Below are 22685 nucleotides of genomic sequence, written 5' to 3' on the forward strand. Positions count from 1 at the left end.
AGTACACGCCAGGGGAAGAGGAATCAGCCAGCACAAGCCATCCTATGACAGCAGTGGTCAAGTACAGACTGGCCTGCTCCTTCAACTGGACCCAATTTCAGAAGGAGTGGGAATATAGCTAAATAAGACACTAATAGACTTTTATTTTTAAAGCTAGTTAATAATAAGCTAAGAAGATGCTGTATTAGCGGGGAACATGGTGAGTTAGGAAGAGAGAGAGGCCTCCCAGCACTCTGTCCCCACTGCAGGCTCCCCACCAGCAGCAGGCTTCCGCAGGCAGTGGGGGGACTCTAATCTTGGGGTAAAAATTGAGTCTTGATTATTATATAAAGGGTCCAATTTTATGGAATTAAAAACACATTTTGTGATTTGGAGTGACCCACACATCTTTACTTAAAATTAACCAGGGGAGTCACGGGACATGCCCACTTTCCAGTTCGGTGAGGGAAACCCAGCCATGGCGATCGTATTTACTGCTGAGGGGAGACAGAGGTCAAGGGGCTGCATGATTATCCCCACAAGTCCTGCTGGCCTGACGTTCAGTTATATAACTAAACCTCTCCTAACCTCAGCCTCCCACCTCAACCCTTCCGTAAAATGGAGAGCATGCAAGTGAGCGCAGAACACAGAGCCAGCATAGAGCACTCACCAAGGGCCAGGGATTGCTGGCCCAAGGACAGCTGCAACTACTCAAACCACACTTAGGATACTTAGGAATGTGCAAAAATATTCATAATGTGCAATCGGCCCTCCGTATCCCTGGATTCTGAATATGAGGATTCAACCAATCTTGGACGGAGAATATTCAGAAAAATAGAAGTTGTACTGCTGCTGATGTGCACTGTGTAGTTACAATGGTCGCGTCTGTACTGGACGTGTATAGACGTTTTCCCCGTCATCATTCCCCAAACAATAACGTATAACCACAACTCACAGCATTTACATTGAATAAGGTATTATAAGTAATCTAGAGATGATTTAAAGCACACAGGTGGATGTGCTTAGGTTATACACAAATACTGTATAATTTTATTACAGAAGGGACTTGAGCAGAGTGGATTTTGGTATCCAGAGGGGCCCTGGAATGAGTCCCCCTCAGATCCCAAGGGACGACTATATTAAGTGAAAAAGAATGTTTCAAAACACTGTGTACACATGACCCCATATTTAATTGTGTATATATTTTTCCACAAAAACAGAATCTAAATGTAATACCACCAAAATATTAACTAGGCAATCTATACATAGAGGATTGCAGATTTTGTGGCTTTTTATCTCTTGTTTCTTTCCTCAAATTCCTACCATAACTATGTCCTGCATTTGTAATGACACCTTTTGTAATTAAGGGGGAAGATATAACTTCTCTGAGCAGCGCCTCAGCTCTGATGGTTCCCTTTGTCATTTACATCCCCAGCTACTTTAAAATACACAAAGCGCAGCCTCCTGCCAGGCGGCCAAGCAGCCAGGTGCCAGGCCTCGGCTCCCTGAAGGGGGTTCTGAAGAAGCCACTTCGCTGCCAAGGCCATTCCTGTCCCAGGAGCCCAGGCCGATCCGGCCTCGCCCAGCTGTGCGGAGCATGGAAGCAGGCAGCTGATATGTCCGGAGGCACCCCTGGACCTCTGTGGCACTCATTACCCAGGCCCTGCAGGGGACAGAAAGCATTTCCTCCCTCTTACTGGGTGGTGCAGGGGCCCCGATCAGCATCCCAGAACGCCTCAGGATTTCTATCTGTTGGGAGCTGTGGCAGCTTTTTAAGAACACTGACACTCCTGAAAGTGGACTGACACGAGGACATGCTGGTGGCTCAGAACTCAGAACGTCCTCCGTTCCACTCCCGTGGTTTAGATGGATGTGCAGGCCCATAAAAGGCTGATGCAGGAAAGGTAAGAGCAGGGGAGGTTTTAGTCCAGAACAACTGCTTCTGTAAGAACTAAAGCTTTTAGTATTGGTATACCGCCAAGCAGCTCTCTCAGAGTGGTGGGAAAGCGCCACTTCTGAAACGGCAAGAACAGTTATGTACACTGCCCCTCCATGGCCTTGAGTTGACCAGCACTTTGCTACTTACTAGCAGCCATGCTGAGCTGATCTAAGGATGACAGAATGCAGATGGTGCAGACGCTCTGGAAATAGTCTGGTACTTCCACACAGAATTAAACACAGACTGACCATACGACCCAGCAGTTTTACTCCTACGTATATGCCCAAGAGAAATGAAAAGGTGCCTGTGAACGTTCATGCACAAGTTTCTTCACAGGTTTTTATGTGCATAAAAATTTATGTGGATATTTATTCTTATAAAAACCTGTGCGTGAACGTTTACAGCAACACTATTCATAGTAGCCAAATAGTGGAGACTAGTCAAATGTCCCCCAACCAATAAAATGTGGTCTATATACACAATAGAATAGTATTCACCAATAAAAAGAAGTCGAGTATTGATACATACTACACAACCGATTAACCTTGAAAACACACAAAGTAGAAGAAACCAGTCACAAAAATACCAAATAGTGTATAATACCATTTACATAAAATGTCTAGAATAGGCACATTTATAGTAACAGAAGTAAATTATTAGTTGCCTAGGGCTGGGACTGGGACTATAGAATGTGACTGCCAATGAGTTTGGTTTGGGGTGACAAAAATGTTCTCAAATTAGGTAGTGGTGGCCCTGGCTGGTTGGCTCAGTGGTAGAGCGTCGGCCTGGTGTGCGGGGGACTCAGGTTCGATTCCCGGCCAGGGCACATAGGTGAAGCGCCCATTTGCTTCTCCACCCCCCTCCCTTCCTCTCTGTCTCTCTCTTCCCCTCCTGCAGCCAAGGCTCCATTGGAACAAAGATGGCCCGGGCGCTGGGGATGGCTCCTTGGCCTCTGCCCCAGGCGCTAGAGTGGCTCTGGTCGCGGCAGAGCGACGCCCCGGAGGGGCAGAGCATCGCCCCCTGGTGGGCAGAGCGTCGCTCCTGGTGGGCATGCCGGGTGGATCCTGTTTGGGCGCATGCGGGAGTCTGTCTGACTGTCTCTTCCTGTTTCCAGCTTCAGAAAAATACAAAAAAAAAATTAGGTAGTGGTGATGGTTGCCCAAATCTGAATATACAAAAGAATAATAGATGATACTATTTAAATAGGTGAATGTATGCTTCATGATTTAAATGTCAGTAAACCTTCCACAGTGAGAGAGATGGGGGGGGGGTAGGCAGGAGGAAGGAGAGACACAATCCTACAATATCTTCTAGAAAAGGAGGAGAAGATGCAGGACTGATTTCTAACAATACTAAGATGTTAAGAAGTAACTTTTACAATTTCTTCTCTTAGCACAACCTAAAGATTTCATTCTGTTACTCTATTGCAGCCCAATTTCTAAAGAATGCCAAGGCCTGTCAATCATTACCATTAGAGCACATCCTGTTCACCCCTCGCCTCCCAAGTAAACCTTCAGTCTCGCATTCTGGGCAATTACTCGAGCACTTTATAGTAATTCCAGGAAGCTACATACAACATGGAACTAAATCTTGAGAGATTCATAGTGTAATCTACATATGAGATCATAATTTTCCTCCTCCTTTCTGAGCAGCTACCACTATAATTTAGGAAGGTTTATAACAATAAGCTGGTGCAACAAAGAGAGAAATGCAGACAGCCTGCATCAGCTGGTGTCCCCAGCACACCGGCCTGCACTGTATGTCTGCTCCTGCCCGGCCGAGCCCAGCCGCAGCAGGCTGGCACCGGATCAAACCCAAGAGTGAAGGACTCAGCCAGGAGGAAAATCCAAACTGCTCTGGGGAAAGCCAATTATCTGTGGGTCACCTTCTGATTAAGTAGCTGATGCCAAAGATCTGGGAGATTCCAAAAGGTCTCTGTCAAGCCATCTTCTCTTTCTGTGGTTTGCTTTTCTTACAATAATTCATGATATAAGCGTTTTAACTTTGTCAGTAAGACAGTGTATATATAGCGGTTAAAGGTAGGAATTTTGGCATCCAACTGTCTGGGTTTGAGGCATGGTCACTAAATTAGCCTTTGGACAAGTCATTTACTCTCTCTCCTGCAAGCCTGTTTTCTTCGTGTACATTGAGAATGATAGTAGCAGTAATTTCTAAAGTACTCACATAAGGGCTACATGACATAATTCATGGGAAAACTTTAGCAAGAGTTAAACATATATTATTAGTAATAGTTGTTATTTATTACTCTGTATCTTTCTAGCAGAGAGGAATTATGATAAAAATGAGGAGAAACCACAGATGTATAAGTCATTCTGATGTGAACACATATACTGTGTATAATACTGAACTAGACAGTGTTCAAGAATCAGAAAGAAATGACCACAGAACTTGTCATCTTTGGAGTAAAAACAAGAGGTCATGAAGGAATTTATGTAAATCACTCTAAGAATAGTAGAGGAAAGGGTTCTCCATAAATAGGAAAAGACAATTCCCAAGGGCAGCGTGAATTTGTCCGACGTGGCTGAGAAGTGAGTGGTCTGAAAATGTAAACTTGAGTCATGACGGGGATTTAAAGTGGGTTAATTTCATTTCAAGAAAATATCACCATGGCCACATGAATAATGACCAGTGCATCTATGATGCTGAAAAACAGCGTTTGTATTTTAGAAACATCTGCCGAGGAGATACGAAAAGGCTAATTTACACACCCATGTGTGCACACACATAAACACGCACCCAACCATGAGCACAACCAAGGCAAGTCTAACTACAGAGAGTGAAAGTTTCCAAGTTTAAGGAAGAGGTTGGGAAACAATTAAGCTGGGGAAAATCTAGCAGGTGCTAGGAGAATAATGCAATTTCCCAAGGCAGCAGATGTACAAGTGAAACAGTATCCAGTCAGTCCATCAGATGGTAATTATAGCCGGACTGGGTAAGAACAGCCAAGATGAAAAGGGGCAATTCAAAGGGTAACTGAATGCCAGTGAGTGACATCTTCCTGAGAGATCACATACCAGAAAAACTCAGGCCAGCATTTAGCTTCGAGGAGGGGGAGGAGGGGTAGTAAATAAACCATCATTTTTCTTTGTGGAAAAGGATAAAGGGAAAATGAAGGCCTCAAAGCATTCATTAGTGGGGACGTAAAACAGACCATCTCTAATAAACAATCATGAAAAATAACAACAGGCAATAATCACTCTAAAAGTATGATTCCTAAAATGAGTCTGTCATCTGAAAGATGAGGGAATGATGTGGTCCCAAAATTTCTGAAAAATAAAAGAGAGAGGTGTTCACGCTATAATTCCATAAACTCTAAAACCCAAAGAACTGGAGTGACAGAAGTGACTTACGACTGAAGCATCTATGGACACGGAAGCCAGGGAAGGAGCAGTTTAAGTTCAAGGCATAGTTGCTGGTGTTAATATCACAAGAGTCATTTCAAATCCCAGGGCTGGAATGGGAACAGTGCCTCAGACCAAACTCATGTACTCCCAGGGGAGAACAGGTCCAACCCAGTGTGGCTCTTCCTCCCGATTCTGGTTTTTGCCCCCAAGGGCCAGAGCAGTGCTCACCCACCCCTGGTTGGACTCCCTGAGCCGTCCCATGTCAATGCTGACACTGAAGTGTAAGCTCCCGGAGGGCAGGGACTGTGTCCCAGTCCTCTCTGAATCCCCGTAGCAGGGGCAGGAAGGAGAGAAAGCAAGTTCACACACAGAACCACTCCAAAGTAAGCTGGGGACAACTTGTTTCTGTCTTTGGTTAACATGGCCTTTCAAGTCATTCAGCCAGACGTTGACTGTTTCCCTGGATCATAGTTCTCACGCAAGTGGGCCATCTTAATTATTTAATAAAATTCCCACTGGAACATTTCTCAGAATATAAATGCGCCAGCCGAGAAAGTCCATTCAAGCTGAGAAATGGCTCCTCCAGGTTCGTTCCTCGTGGTTGTGGTCTTAGTTAGGAAAAAGCCCTCTCTCCTGTCCATGCATCTGTACTGGTTGTCCGTGGAGAGACTAAGATGAAATGTTCCCACCTCTGCAGTGTGTGATGAAATCATTCACATGTTTTTCCAGGTCTTTTCTTATGACCTGACATGGGGCAGGCCGTCAGTTAACAGAAACAATAGGGAATACACTGTGGCAGGAACACCTGTCACCCAAACCAGGCAGAAACTACCAGGGCCTTGGAGTGGGGAGGGAGTATATTTCCTTGCTGTGAGGTGATGAATTTCAATCACTGCTGGCTAGTGCCAGATTCAAATTGGCCCCCCACCAAGATAAAACGCTTTCTATCCCATTACTCCTGCCTAGAGTGATGTTTCCTGGAGGACTGGCCTCCAGGGTGAGAATGAGGGAACAAGGGGTCACTCTGAGGTGGTCAGAGAGTATAAAAGGTACAAAAGATGAGTGCCCAGCCAGAGAAGCATGCGGACACGGCCAGGGAGCTAAGGGGCCACAAAGCGCACTGTGCCCTGGGGGAGAGACTCTCCAACTTACAGAGAAATACACTGTAAACCAGAATTCACTTGGCAATGACAACTGGTCAATCTCACTTAGTTCAATGGCTGCAAAGCTATTTGCTCTGCTAGAAGAAATCAGTGTACTTAGGACTGTATAGAAATTCCTCGTAAAAATTTCTGTTTGGCTCATTTTGTCTCAGATGATCTGCCTAAAACATTAAATCTACCTAAAAAGTTAAAAAGAAAACTTTAAAATAAGATAATGTTGTATTCTAACTTGTGAACATCCAGGCCCCTCACATGTGTGTTATGTTCTCGATAATCCTCTGATCAAAGTTTCAAGATTTCTGTAATTTTCACTAAATCTAAATGCTTACTAAAACCTTCTCAAGAATGGGTACAAGTAGCAGTAAAAGTGCTTCTTAAAAAGTCAGAATTCGGCCCTGGCCGGTTGGCTCAGCAGTAGAGCGTTGGCTCAGCAGTAGAGCATGCGGGGGACCCGGGTTCAATTCCTGGCCAGGGCACATAGGAGAAGCGCCCATTTGCTTCTCCACCCCCCCCCTCCTTCCTCTCTGTCTCTCTCTTCCCCTCCCGCAGCCAAGGCTCCATTGGAGCAAAGATGGCCCGGGTGCTGGGGATGGCTCCTTGGCCTCTGCCCCAGGCGCTAGAGTGGCTCTGGTCACGGCAGAGCGACGCCCCGGAGGGGCAGAGCATTGCCCCCTGGTGGGCAGAGCATTGCCCCCTGGTGGGCGTGCCGGGTGGATCCCGGTCGGGCACATGCGGGAGTCTGTCTGACTGTCTCTCCCCGTTTCTAGCTTCAGAAAAATACAAAAAAAAAAAAAAAAAGCCAGAATTCGCTAATACAATGAAAACACAGCATGGCATACCAGGCACCAAGCCTCAGCTTGGCCTGTCCAATAAGTGGCTGTCTGTCTGGACCAGGGCTGCAAGCAACGTGCCTGGGGCTCTGTCCTGAGGTCAGCTGGGCTCTGGGGCACAGACTCTGACATGACCACAGAAAAGCTTATCGCATGTGAGCAATGATTTCCATTCACACCGCCATGGGAAGTACTGCTAGGACTGTTCTAAATGGAACAAAATTTTTCACTGGCTGTCTCCCCACCCGAAGCTCTGGTTCGCCTCAAAGTCTCAGACTCTGGAGCTCGGGAGTGGGGTGGGGGGAGGGGCTCCTGGTGTTCAGAAAAAGTGCTCTTGATATTCCTGCACCAGCTCTGCACTCTCACCTCCGTCCCCAGCCCTGCCGCTCACGCCACCGGAGGACAGGCTGAAGACACTGGAGCCATAGGCTGCCACTGACGTGCAAAGGCTTCTCCTGGCCCAGTCACATGCTCCCCCCACACCTGAAGTGTCTCAGCAGCAGCTGCAAAACGGCGGCACCTCTCATCCTTACCCTGATGGGACACAGAGCCGCAGCCCAGTACTTCGTACCCACAGCCCCTTCTTGACTCGATATAAGCTGTGTTTCAGTGACAGATACCGAGCGGTCACCGTCCCTGACCCCAAAGCTCTCTTTACACCAAACATGTGGGTCTCAATTCTCATTCCAAGGAAGTCACTTCCCAGGATCTCCACACACCAACAGGTCACCTGACAACCTGTGACAGGCTTGGAGGACCTTATCTCTAGAGTGCACGCAGTGAGCTTCGGTGCTGTGGCCTTGCAACCTGAGAGCTCGTCTGGAGGTTCCAGCGGGGGAGAGCAGCTGCCCATGCAGCCCTGACCAGAGAACGGTCCTCTCCTCTATGGGGCAAGGTCGTCCTCTTTGACCTAGTGCACGGCTTCGGGAGGGATGCACATGGAGCCGGGAGGGAGGAAGGCGATGCCCACCTGGCCAGCCAGATCAGCCGAATCCACCCTGGTGGTCAATGGGGTGACAGAGGTTGCAGCCCGACTGCCCGCACATCCTGCCCTGCTACCTGAGAATACACCTTTGATCCTGGATGAAATGATATATATCTGGAGCTTGCTTCAAAATGATAAGTGGGTGGAGTGTAAAAAATCCAAAATTTGCCAAGAGTTGAAAATTGTTAAGCTGAATGTCGCGTCTATGGGGGTTTCAGTGCTATTCAACATGTGGTCTGACACAGGTGCCCATTGGCAAACTGTCACTGGTCTGTGAAGATGTAAGACGCCACCAAGAGAAGCACTCGGAGGCTTTTAGAGCAACTGCACAGAGTGATTCTAGGTCTGTTAGATCGAATAATAAAATAATTAGGCTTGAATTTTGTCCGTTTTTAAATCTCACTGTCGAAGAAATTCGCTTCTCACAAAACTATCAGTCTCCGACGGACTGTCCACTGAAAGGGAGTCCCCAGATGGGCGCAGGTGGAGGGGGCGCCTGCTCTGTGCAGCCCCCTCTACTGCTGTGCAAGCCGTGCACTCCCCAGGGGCACAGCCGGGGAGGAGGGGGGGCACTGATATTTGTTGTTACTCTTTGCTTAAGGATAAATTTAGAACTGTCCGATAATAAATATTCACTTATTTTTTATTTTACAAATCTATATCTCAGCGTTGGACTGAAAGCAGCCTCAGCTACGGTGGGCGAGCAGCTGCCCCGGGCGAGTCTCGGTGGAGGCCCCCCCCCTCGGACACGGCGCGTCACGTGGGGGCAGGAAAAGGAGGCACTCCCGCTAGCTCTGAGGAGCAACTTCTTGGCTGAACGTTCAGGTGTTTAAACTTCCCACTCTCCTTTCTTCTCTCTCACATGGATAACTGTCAGCCCATCGAGGGAGTTTTTTTGGGTTGTTTTTTTTTTTTTGTAACTTATTTAAATGGAAGTGTATTATTCAAACACTACAAGCCTCCATATGTCAATGTGACAAAATCTTGTACATGGCTGTGTGTAGATACGCACACACCTTCCATTTAAAGTGAAATTGGGTTTATTTGTCTCTTTTCCTGCTCTGGTAGTAAGAGCGTTCTGGGGCTGTTCATTTTAAGGTCAAACCTCTGAGCCACCGCAGAGCAGCTAATGTGTTCCTGGTGGTCATCCCGACTCCCAGTAGAGGAGTCAGCAGACCTAGCTTTGGACTCGGACTCAGACATCTCAAATGCAGCCAGCTCAGGTTTCTCCTTTAGCTTCGTCCAAATTGTGAATGACCTCTTTTGCCTTGGAAGCAAAACATGATGGAAATGGGGAATCTGCTTTTGAGCTAGGGGAAAGAAACAGGTAGGTATGCTGGGAGCTTGACTCCAGGCCACTTGTCCTGGTCCCCAGGGGTCCTGTCACCAGAGGGATCCTGGTGAGGCTTGCTCTGAAATAACCACCTGAGGGACAGGCACGCAGGGCGCCTCTGCAGGGCGCGCTGTAAGGGCACAGGCGCCAGCCCCCTGTAATTAAGAAGCAGCATGCTCCTGAGAAGACAGTGCTGCCACCCCATCTGCCACACCCGCCCGAGCTGGCACCGCGCCTCCTGCCTGCTGCTGCCCGGCTACCCACCACATCCTTGGAGACCGCCTTTGATGGAGCGTTGATGCCAAGCTTTTCCAGAGGATAGACAATCTGTCGTCGTGGCCGCACGGGAACCAAGTAATGAAGGGCGGATGTCAGCGAGTGGGCGTAGCAGCTCTGGAACTGTAAGACAGCAATGTCTGTGTCAGGAGGAAATGTCAGCGCGCAACGCCTGTGTGGGGCTGCACAGACACAGGCCAGGAGGGGAGAGACCAGCAAATAAACAAACATACTCTTCAGCAGAGGAATGAATTGTAGATAATGCCTGACACTAATGAAGATAATTACGAGAGTAATTACATTACTCTCTCTGTGGGAATGACAGATAAACAAGTGGTTGGTTTGTGGGATTTTTCAGTACAAGTATTTTCCCCAAGAGGACATTCTTCTCCACAGTGAACATGAATCAGCCTGATTTGACCCCATTAAGCTGTGTTATCTGCATCCTGTTAACCTTTGCATGTTTGGCACAAGCTGCTTTTAGGAGGCACACAGATAAAAATGTCATCTGAGGGCTCCTGAGCACAGATGGGAAGCCCTCCTGCTTGTGAAAGCATGGCCACATCCACTGATGCTGCTGACGGAATAAGTGTTCTGAAATAAAATGATGAAACGGGAAAGTGGGAGGAGGTGGGGGAATGTGATCATATTATTTTGGCTTAAATGAATACCAAATTATGACTTGAATTTATGCTTACTGACCTGAACTGTGATAAAGCACATTTTAGGAGAATGCTTTAAATATTAATTTTACTCTATTTTTAAAACTTGGCAGAACAAAAGGAACATGGTCATCTTTCTTTCACATTTATGAATTCTTGGGGATTTTGGTCAAGTGACCCTTAACAGTTAAACTGTGAAACCAACATTTTTAAAGATCTATTTATTATTTAAGCTGGAAAACAAAGAAAGCAAAAGTGAACTACAGATATAGTTTAATAAATAAGATGGTTTACATGTGGTTTATTTGCTATTTTAAAAATAGCCTCCAGGCATTTCTGAGAGCTTCTAAAGGGGTTTTTCCAAAATCTTACATCTTTGTACTGCTTCTTACATTTGTTTACATGTGTACGTGTGAACCACCTGGCGGTGCAACCTGAGTACTCTGTTCCCAATTATGTTTATACAGCCAGTATGAGGCAGTATGAGTAGTTTTCAACTGCTGGTCCATACACTGGTGCCAGTCCACTGGAAATTTAGTGCCAGTCCACAAATTCTCATACATCAGGGTAGTAAACTCTTTCATGGACCAGCAGTTGAAAAGCACTGAAACCGCCTGACCAGGCAGTGGCAAAGTGGATAAAGCATTGACCTGGGATGCTGAGGACCCAGGTTCGAAACCCTGAGGTTGCCAGCTTGAGCACCGGCTCACCAGCTTGAGAATGGGATCATTCACATGATCCCATGGTCGCTGGCTTGAGGCCAAAGGTCGCTGTCTTGAGCAAGGGGTCACTGGTTTTGCTGGAGCCTCCCAGTCAAGGCACATATGAGAAAGCAATCAGTGAACAACTAAGGGGCCGCAACTGTGAGTTGGTGCTTCTCATCTCTCTCCCTGTCTGTCCCTCTCTTGAACTAAAACAAACATAAAAACACTGAAACAGTGCACAGCATATTACCATGGAGATAAATGTATAAGCATTCAATGAAATGCATAAAATACTATTTTTTTATGGGTACAGTTTGGAACATGCATGCAGCATCATGAGTAAAAACTAAAAATTTAATATCACAACCAGGTCACCAAATTGGCAACTGGTCAAATGCAAAGTAAAAAGATATTGTGTGGGCCTGACCTGGGGTGGCATTGACCTGGAACGCTGAGGTTGCTGGTTTAAAACCCTGGACTTGCCTGGTCAAGGCACATACAGGAAGCAACTACTGTGAGTTGATGCTTCCAGCTTCTCTCCCTGCTTTCTCTCTCTCCTCCTCCTCTCTTTCTAAAAATCAATAAATAAAAAAAATCTAAAGGAAAAGTTATTGGGCAGGACCAGGATTTTCCAGCAGAATTGTCACCTTCCCATCTTATTAAGTTCAAATCTAGGGCATTCACATTGATGTAATGCTGCATTTTGACAAAAAAAATAAGTCACTAAAATATATTCTATATCTCGATAAAATCTTTTCCATGTTTTTTCTTCATTCTTTCCCATTCCCTTTGTACTTCTTCAAAAGGCTTTTGTTAAATAAAAGACACGGGTAAAATTACTGTCATGTGAATGTATAAATACACTTTAGAATATTTTAAAGTTTAATAAAGAAGATCATTTAAAAAAATTTACTTAGCTCACTTGTGATAACCATGTAACAACATCAAAGATTCTAGGCAGAGTGAGAAAGTCTTCAGTCATGAATGGGATCTGAGAAGATAATTCCTACCTAGTCTAGTGGTTGAATCTCATCACCCCTCAAGTCTATAGCAAGCAGAGGACTGGTGTTACAGTGACAAAGGAGACAACCTGCAGGAAACACCACCTTGGGAATACAGCTTGAAGAAGCCCTTGCCTGTGAAATAACCCAGACACTGTGCATGCGTGTGTGTATGCGTGTGTGTGTGAGCGCACATACAGCCCGTGTGACTCTTCTAGGCACTGGTATACAGCTTTGAACAGACAAACACCTCTGCCTTCATGGGAAAAGATAAAATGTTAGCTAGTGAAAAGTGCTCTGAAGAAGACTAAAGCAGGATAAATGAAGGCGAGAAGAGGAGCTTGCCCTCTGCGCATGCACACATATACAATGTATACACACCAGATATGTGTAATTATGAAAGACTGAGTGACAGAAGTGTAACAAGTATTATGCAGTGAGATAGGTATTCGCTACATAAAGGTTAAGCCAGTGCCGTAAGTCTGCACTTTGTATCCATCGCTTTCATGTGGGTGATTGCAGTTCTTACTCGGAATGCAGTGGTAGCGCATCAGCCTCACAGGATTGAACTGATTTATCCCGTGCATTCACTACTAAAATGTTCTTTGTTTGAGGAACATAAGAGGATCACTATGGCTTTTCACTAATGCCACATAAAAAATAATTGGATTTTCATGTCCCTTGAAGCATTTTTTGCATAGTTTTTAGTCTCTGTTTCATCAATATGGAAAAGCCAAAATGTTCTACTAATTATATTGGTTGTGATTGTTTCAGAGATTCAAACTCTGAACTTCTACTGCAGCGTAAGGGCCAAACTCAATTTGGCCATTTGAAGTTCAGAGCCAAGCTATAATCAGAGCCCAGCAAGCAAGGAAGGACTAAAACACGGCACACAACACAAACAACACCATGAATGTTGATCTGCTGGAAAAGTGAATTGCGACATGTTTTTACCTTGCCTTGCCTGGACACCGGGTAAACAGGGTAGTAGAGACAGGACTTGTAACCTAAACGGAGGATCTCCTTCAGAAAGAACTTGGTGTAGTGCCGGAAAATGGGGTTCAGAGCAAAGTGATACAGGTGTCCGTGCTCTTCACGCTGGTGATGACTGAAGTAGATGAAATCTTCAATATTGTAGTGTGATCGTATGTACTCTACATCCTACAAAAGGCGAGGAAGGACATCTAAGAATGTTTTAAACAGATGGTGTACATTTTGTGATAAAAAAAAAAACACAAACCTTTTTAAAATTATGTTAGGACCAACAGTAAGAAATGTGTTTTTCTTCCTGTGGTTTACAAACTCACCTTCACTGTTAATTTTTTAAGAATCAAAAGTTATGTTTCGCGAAAGTCATTTGTTCTGAAGGCCGTCTCCATAGCTTTGGAATTGCTCCTTACAGAGAGCCTGCGTCTCTGCTAGTGACCAGGCAGCAGCACAGTGGCTCTTCACTGCCACTGAACAAGGGGTGCATGAGCTGCTTGGCGTGACTGGCCAAGCGTGTGCAGATTTCAGGAGCAGGACACTCGCCAGCATCCTCTGGATTCATTACTATTCTCAATTCACATATTAATTTGGAGACAGCCATCCCACATGTCGCACACTTTAATTAGCACATGTGTCTGGGTTGGCCTACAATGAAACCAAGCCTGGACCTCATCCATAGGCATCCCTTAAACATTTTATCTCTTGGGGATACAGTCATGCACTGTTAACAACTGGGATACAGCCTGAGAAGTGGGTCGTTACGTGGTTTCATCACTGTGCGAACATCATCAGGTGCAGCTACACAAGTGTAGATGGAATAACCTGCTGCACACCTCAGCTGTATGGTCTAGCCTATTGCCCTAGGCCACAGGCCTGTACAGCCTGTTACTGTGCAGAGCAACACAAGATTAAGTCAAGCACGAGAGAAAACGACACCATCGACAGACCCAGCAAACCCGAGAGGCGCGGAGCTGTTGCCCGGGTAACACGGCACACTGTTTCACAGAAAACTTTGTAAGTAGGAAGAGTACACTCTAAAATAATGATAAGAACTATGGTAACTACATAAACCAGTAACACAGTTGTCTACTATCAAGTATTACATACCGTATATAATTGCATGTGTTGTACTTTTATACGACTGACAGACTTGTTTACAGCAGCCTCACCACAAACACGTGAGAGAGGAATGCCTTGACCTATGACATTAGGACATCAGCTACAATGGCGACAGGAATTTTTGAGCGCCATTATAACGTTATGGACCCACCATCCTACATATGATCCATCATGGACCAAATGTTATATGGCGCATGACTATGTAACATTTTTATACCGTGGAAGGTAATTTTAAGGACCAGAGAGTGTTAACTTCTAAGAAATATTGGACACACCACTCCTGCTTCTTTGGGCCTGGTTCTGATCACCGCCTTCTGTCCCCCACACCACGGGGGAGGGGCCAGGGGCTGGTCCGTGGTAACTGTGCCTGACTCAGCCTGTCCAGTGCACACCGGGGGTCGGGGGAGACCACAGTGAGCCTGACTCTCTCATGACAGGAGCAGGAAACACACTTAATGTGCAGGAAAAAATCAAACTCTATGCAGAGTGAAAAGCACCTACTTATATTTCTTCTTACTTTTCACAGTTAAACTTTCCTAAAAGCACACTTTCAATAAGAGGAACTGAAAAATGCAAGGTACTTGATTTCTGCAGGAAAACCATGAGTCTGTGTCGAAGGCCCTCAAGGCTCCTGTCTGTCCAGCCTCTGCCAGGAAGCAGAGGAACTGGGATGTGGAGCGCAGGCTAGTGGTGGTGTCCAAGGGCAACCCTGGCAACATCTGACCTTCCTGTTTGTGTTGACCCTATAACTGCCTCGATACCGTAAGACTTACGCTAGCAAGGAGCCATTCCTCTTTATAAAACAAAATGAGTAATAAGTGCAGGGCTGAGAAATCAGTGAAAAACAAAAGGCAAAACAAAGAGCCAATAAAGGTTATTAGCTCAAAACAGCAGATGGGCCATGTGTGCCTAATTTTCTCCCCATCCCAGATCCGTTAAACAAAGAATTATTTTTTAAAATAATGAGGGGAAGTGATGAGGGGACAAAAGAGTAAGAAAGTTTTACCTTAAGGACAAAACAGGCCAAAGTTCTCTACCACTAGGCTAACCCTTCATGCCTTGGTTCCTGCTGTCTGCCAATCAGGCACTACAAGAGGAAGCCAGACAGGGTTGGGCAGCCCTCCCAGAGACTGGGGGATGCAATGGAAAAGCAGATTTGAGCAACTGTCAAGGACATCCATGCCAGACAGTCATACCAGACACCCATGCTGGATACCCACCTCAGAGAGCCATGCTGGACACCCATACTGGACATCCATGTTGGACACCCACTCTGGGCACCCACGCTGGACAGCCACGTCTGATACCCATGCCAAACAGTCACATTGGACACTTACGCCAGATAGCCACACTGGTGATCTAATCTGTCATTCATGACATGGACAGATTTTTTAGGGAAAATGTCAATGCAAAAGACCAGAATAGAGAAACATACAACTCACTCCAGAGAAAACAGAGGTCATTCAGAGAACAGAAAGAAATTAAAAAAAAAATTTCTACACAGTGTTCTCAGAAACACCAAAAGGGGTCTTGCATGAAACATAACAAACACATTGCTACAATCAAGGAACAAGAAGAAAACAAGAAAGAGACTTGGAAGTTATATGTATAACCCTGAAATCAAAATCCCAACAGGAGGCCAGGATAACAGAACAGACCTAACAGAAGGTTGAAACAGGAATCCAGAAGACAAAATTCAGGAAATCAAGAAAGAAGCACAGCAGATTAACAGATATGAGAAGAAAGTTAAAAGACAGTAAAGGATCCATTCAAAAGATCCAATATCCTTCTAAAAAGGAATTCGAGAAAAGGATAGTAGAGAAAACAAAAGGGAAGAAACAATAAATAAAATCATAGAAGAAAGATGCTCCAAGTTACAAAGAGGCATAGATACTTCTCAGTAAAATTTCAGAATTTCAGGCATAAAAAGAAAAAGCATAGAAGGAAACATACCGAGAGAGAAAGCAAACAAATATACATTTATTTATATCAGGTTATGTTTTATCAATGACCCCCGGATACGGGAAGACAATCAGAGTAAAAACATCAACATTCTGATAAGAAATAATTTGAATAAGAATTTTTGTACATAGTCGAATAGGTATGCAAGTGTGAGGACAAAATGAAACCTTGTATATGTATGGATTCAGAGACACGACTACCTACCACCCTCTATAAAAGAATTACTGAAAGACATAAATCAAAAGAGAAATGAATCTAAGAGCAAGGAGAGTTTGAATATATTAAAAGAATAAAACCATATGAACATTTCTATAAATGCCAAAATCACATTTGATAAAATTCAATATTAATTCATAATAAAAACTTTTAGGAAACTAGATATAGGAGAGTACTGCCTTAACTTGATAAATATCTCCCAGTACCTACATCAAATATTCTACTAAATGGGGCAAAATACAGAATCATCCTCATTAAAATAAAGAAGACTAAAAAGTATGCATTATACACACTACTATTCAATGTTCTAAACATACCATAAAATTGGAAAAAGAAATAAGGTATAAGTATTTTTAAAAGAAGGTGTAGGAGATTCCATCTCGAAGATGGCCATGACAGTGATCTCCCATCCCACATGCTCTGCAACAGAGAGAATTGTCACATCGAGTTAGAGTCCATTTCCCCATCCCGGGAATCGGAGCATGCACTGTGACTGCTATGACCAGTAGAATATGGCAGAAGTTGTGCTGGGCTTGAAAAGAATCAGTTGAAAAGCTCTTGGAGCTAACAAGAGACTTCAAAAAGCTGGCTGGATTTATTAGTAGTTTTCCCACATATCAAACTATAAAGGTTAAAAGTACAATGAAAAAAGGTGTCTATTCACAGTAGCCAGAAAAATATTATAAAACATACAGAAATCAATCATAAATGTCCAGGACTGTATTGGAGAGGTCTCAGCAGGAAACAGATGGTATGTCCAAATTAGTATAATCAAAATTTAACAAAGGGACTATTTACAAGGGAGGGGACAGGATGTAAAAACACAAGTAGGAAGAGTGTAGCAGCAACTGCAGGCTATTCCCACCCTGGGGGATGGCATGAGAGACACTTGTTCCTGGAAGCCAATTACAGTGTCATGGCAAAGAAGGTGACTTGCAAGACGAGGGAATTCAGTGGAGAGACCAGTCCGAGGCAGACCAGTCTCTCTCCTCCCTCTCTCTTATCAGGGTTCTTGATGGGTCAAACCTAACTAGAAACCAAAGGGCAAAAGCCCCCATGATGCTGTCCATCAGGTTAGGCTTCCTGGGACAGGCCAGAGTGGAGAAAGGCAGAGAGTGAACCTGCAGGGGCAAAGTATCTGACATACACAGCCTGTACGAACAAAGCCACAAAACTGCTCTGAAGAACCCAAAACAATTCAACCACCGTCACAACAAAAATAGGGGAAACTAGGTTCCTAGTAGGGGAGTCTCAATATTTTAATTGTCAATTCTTCCTAAATTGTTCTATAAAATCTACAGAGGTGCAAATGAATCCATAATATTATAAGATTTATCCAGAAGAGAAAATGTCAATCAAACCATGAAAATTTAGGGAAAAAGACAAATGAGAGAAGACACCTGTTACAGATTGCAAAGCAAATAATAATGCAATAGATACCAACAAATAAATCTATGAAACAGAATACAGAGTAAAAATAGACACAGGCACATGGAAACTTAATAATGTAAGGGCAGCAGTTTAAATCAGCAAGGAAAGAATGGACCACTCCATAATAAATACTTTGCAGTAATTGGCTGTACACTGGGAAAAATAAAATCAAATGTCCACTTGACAACATACGCACACACACACACACACACACACCATGCATGTAATAAAGTGCAAGGAAGAATGCTGAAAGAGATAAATGCATATATATATATATATATATCTCGTATATATATTTTTGGTGGTAGAAGGTTATGTAAGTTTTTAGAATGTGAATGTTTTCATGTATTCTTGGTAATACTTTAAACATTTTTGAACAGAGAAAAAGACAATTTAAAAGGCTGCTTCGGTGGAATCCAAGCATCTAATGATTTATGTTCTTCAGAAAAAGATGGCATTCATATTAAATAATTAAAAGTGAAACTTTAAAAGAGGCATTGTGTGCTAACTCATGAAATAAATAGGCACAGCACAATCAAGAAAATTAATATGCATTTCACAACTTACCATTTCATCTCTGATGATTGCAATGCCAACTATTTGTTCCGCCACATCGGCTACAAATGCCTTCAGTGATGTTCCGTCCTGAAAAGGTGAATATATTTTTAAGACCCTTGAAAATATTGCTATCAATGTATCTGTAAGTAGTCAATGATAGGTTTGAACCACGATCACATAATGGTCAGAGCCACCATCTATCACCACTTAGATTGGGGCCAGGTAGTAAGATAAATGCCCTCTCTGTGTTCATTTAATCTTTACTCTAACTCTTCAAGTATTACCATTACCTCTAACTCATTTATGAGAAAACAGGCTCGAAATACTGAGTAACTTGTCAAGATTTTCAGCTGGTAAGGAATGAATCTATGAGGATGACGTCAGAGTAATGGCGGGGTAGGAAGCGATACCGATAAATCTCCCCCAAAACTCAACAAGATCTTCAACCAGAAACAGAAAAACCTATACTTGGAGCTTCCAGATGCTTCGCAATACACCCAAAGGTATGATTGAGTGAAAAATTGGCTAAATATATAACCAAACCCCGAAGGAAATAGGGAGTAAGAAATGCTCCTCCTTCCTCACTAACCTAAACAGGGCGGCTTTCTCAGGAATGAATCTATGATTCAATCTGCATTCTCTTGGCTCAGAATCTTTCTTCAGCTCCACATCAGCGGTTCTCAAATATTGTGATCTCAGAACCCCTGCGCCGAGGACTCCACAAAGCTTCAGTTTATATATTTTTTCTATATTAGTAATTAAAACTGAGACATTTTTGAATTAAAAAATTTTTTGTTTAACTTCTTAACTAAAAGAATTTTTCAATGTGACAAATATTTAGAGAAGAGTAAGTAGCACTGTTTCACAGTTTTGCAAATCTTTAATGTCTGGCTTAATGGAAGGCAGCTGGATTCTCATATCAGCTTCTGTATTCAAGCTGTTGCAATATGTAATTTCAGTTGAAATGTATTAAAATATCTATCTTCACAAGGATACACAGTTGGAAAGGGGAGAAGTATTTCAATAATCTTTTCAGATAATTATGGATATTCTTCAATGCGCCACCAAAACTCAACAAGTGATAGTGCTTTAAAGATTAAAATCTTTAAGTGTGGAATGTGAAACCATATCAATGAACTTTATATACCACTACATAAAAATTCATTGGTCTATTGTATACTTTAAATAAACCTCTAACCTGAACATGATTTTGTAACATCGTGTATTGTCTATGTGGAAAACGCTGGTTTGTCAAGATTATTCAGATTTTCCAAATGGTGACCCATTTCATTACAAAATATCAAAACATCACACTTGGACGTCACGGAAATGGTGCCGTGAACAGCGCGTCCGACAGATCTCCCCTAAATCACAACAAATTTATCAACTAGAAACAGAAAAATTTATCCTTGGAGCATTCCGGGGTTCCACACAAACTGAAAGCGAAAGGACTGTTATCACTTGAATCTGAGAGACGAGGGTGTGGAGGAAGCTACCGCAGCGACGTTCATTCAAGCCGCGAGGGAGTGCGCCTGTGGTGAGTCAGCCCACACTCGGGAGCCGCGAGCAGCCGCGGGCGCGCGCCCGGTCCAGTTGCAGAGCGAGCACTGCTAATGTTCCCAGCGGCCCGCGCACTGCGAGTGAGAGTCGCCAGCCACCAGTGCCCGGAGCACCCCATTCGCGCACGTGCCCTGGGCATTCCACGCGCCCAGAGCACCCTACTGGCACGCACACCCAGGGTGCCCCATTATCCTGCGCCTGGTGTGATCCAGCCGCCAGCGGCAGGGCGAGCGGGAGAGGCACCAGGGTGGATTTCCCTATTTGGGAGATTCTCTCCGTGGGCGGGGCACCTCACCTAGCCATTCAAGCTAACAATCAAGCGTTGGGGGAGGGGCGCGTGCAGGCAGCCTAAAATACCTTCGGGAGCACAGCTGCGACCCAATCACTGAAATTAGCTTAACCCATGAAATCTGCGCACCCTCGGTTCTAATTGATAAGATCTCTCTCAGTTCAGCGATCCAAGACAAGAGGCGTGATATTTTTTAGTGCCTCTCGCTAAAGGGGCGGGGACAACTTCTGATAGATAGAGCCTCCATATTCAGGGATAAACGCTAACAAGAAGGACTTGGCAGATAATAAGATCTATACTACACTAGTCGCAAGCAGAGACTAGTGCCTCTTCTTCCCAGCCAAAACAGGCTACAAAGTGTAGAAAGCCTGGGGTGAGAGGTCCAACTGAATGCTAGGCGCTGAACAGTCACCTTGACAACAATTGACTCTCACCCCCGCCTGATTACACTGGAGGCCCTGACTGCCAGAGCCTTTCCCAAAGCCTTGCACTGAGTGGGGATAGAGCGGGGATTTCCCAGCTCTTTGAGCCTCTTACTCCCCAGGCAGAAGCAGTTGCAGCCTTATAGCTGGATCACCAGGCTGCTAATTCAGGAAGGGGGGACTAGGAGAGAGAATCCAGGAAAGCAAACTCTCTCATCGTTGGACCCTGCAAACACCAACAAGCCTTGACTACCAGCAAGACTAAAGCCAATTATATGACATTGCCATAGAATCCCATCAACTGCAAATCCCTACCTAAGTGTGACACAGGGGCAGAGCCTGGGGTACAGAGTCACCGACCAGGAAGAGGGAGAGAAAAAAAAAAAAAGGAAGAAGTTAACCTCTCAAAATCAATAAAAATCCACAGACTTTACAACTTGTTCCACTAATTTTTTTGTTGTTGTTGTTTGTTTCTTCTATCTTATTGCCTTTATTTCCTCCACCTCGGTCCTTCTATTCTCTGCCCATCTTATGCTTCCCTTTTCTTGAACTACACTACCCATGAGTGTTACATTTTATTTCTCTTCTTCATCCTCACCCTCCTTTAAGGTTATACTCCAAAACACTTAACTCTCAGTCTCTCCTCTTTTGTTTTTTTTTTTGTTTTGCTTTATTTTGTTTTTTTCTCTTCCTTTTTTTATTTCTTCCTTCGTTTTTCTCTTTTTCTTATTTTTTCCTTTCTATTCATTTTTTCTTTTCTCGTTTTACTTTCCTCCCATTTAATCCTCAATCACGAACAAATTAGTTAATTTGGGACTCAAGGCTTTTTTTGGCTTTATTTTTCTTTTTTGCTTTTGTTTTTGTTTTTTTCTTGTTTGTTTATTTTTGTGGCATTTTGGGTCCTCCCAACCCAAGGTCTCCATTGTATTTAGTCTTTGCTCCACTTAATACAACAGATTTTTACTTATTATTTTTATTTTTTTTCTTCTTTATTATTCTTTTTTTCTGGTTCCCTCTTATCCCTCTCATTATATCTCTTAGTTGACCATCACTTACAAGCAAATCATCTTATGCTTGTCTAAAATTTTCTTCCTTTTATTTATTTTCTTATTTTTTTATTTTTTGCATTTAGTAGGTCCCTACTCCCTTTTTTTGCCCCTTGAACTCTTCACCCCAAATCAGGCCCTCCATTATAGGCACGATATTTCCCTGAGGAGGGGAGAGGAGGGAAAGAGAAGAAAGAAAAAAGGGGGAAATAATAAATTATTACTGGTTTTTTTTGTGGGGTGTTTTACCTTTTTTTTTTTTTTTTTTTTTTTTTACTTTTTACTCTTTATTAATTCTAATTAGTGCTATCAATAAGACCACCCTCAGATGCCGATAAGAAAGAGGAAATAGAATATTATGGATACAAAAGAAAGAGAGGTAGCACAAATAGATGTGGAAAAATCTATGGAGAAAAGACTTAACATATTGGAAGCCTTGGAGCTAAATGACAGAGAATTTAAAATAGAAATCTTAAAAATACTCAGAGATATACAAGAAAACACAGAAAGGCAATATAGGGAGATCAGAAAACAACTCAATGAACACAAAGAATATATTACCAAGGAAATTGAAACTATTAAAACAAATCAAACAGAAATGAAAAACTCAATTCACGAGCTGAAAAACGAGGTAACAAGCTTAGCTAACAGAACAGCCCAGATTGAGGATAGGATTAGTGAAATAGAAGACAAACAACTTGAGGCACAACAGAGAGAAGAAGAAAGAGACTCAAAAATAATAAAAAACGAGAAAGCCCTACAGGAATTGTCTGACTCCATCAGAAAGAATAATATAAGAATAATAGGTATATCAGAGGGAGAAGAGAAAGAAAATGGAATGGAGAATATACTCAAACA

The 22685-nt window shown here is 43.6% G+C and overlaps 1 protein-coding gene across 2 annotated transcripts in view; it reads right to left on the reverse strand.

The window, feature by feature from the left end:
- CFAP61 (cilia and flagella associated protein 61) overlaps nucleotides 1-22685 on the reverse strand; it is a 381775-nt gene that overhangs the window by 187679 nt on the left and 171411 nt on the right. For both annotated transcript variants that reach the window (XM_066236726.1, XM_066236727.1), the window contains exons 16-18: nucleotides 18520-18597; nucleotides 13192-13398; nucleotides 9859-9993 (exon numbers count right to left, since the gene is read on the reverse strand). In XM_066236726.1, coding sequence (XP_066092823.1) covers nucleotides 9859-9993; nucleotides 13192-13398; nucleotides 18520-18597 — 420 coding nt within the window. The remainder of the gene's footprint in view (nucleotides 1-9858; nucleotides 9994-13191; nucleotides 13399-18519; nucleotides 18598-22685) is intronic.

This window comes from Saccopteryx bilineata, chromosome 6 (assembly GCF_036850765.1).
Source record: "Saccopteryx bilineata isolate mSacBil1 chromosome 6, mSacBil1_pri_phased_curated, whole genome shotgun sequence".
NCBI classification, from domain to species: domain Eukaryota; kingdom Metazoa; phylum Chordata; class Mammalia; order Chiroptera; family Emballonuridae; genus Saccopteryx; species Saccopteryx bilineata.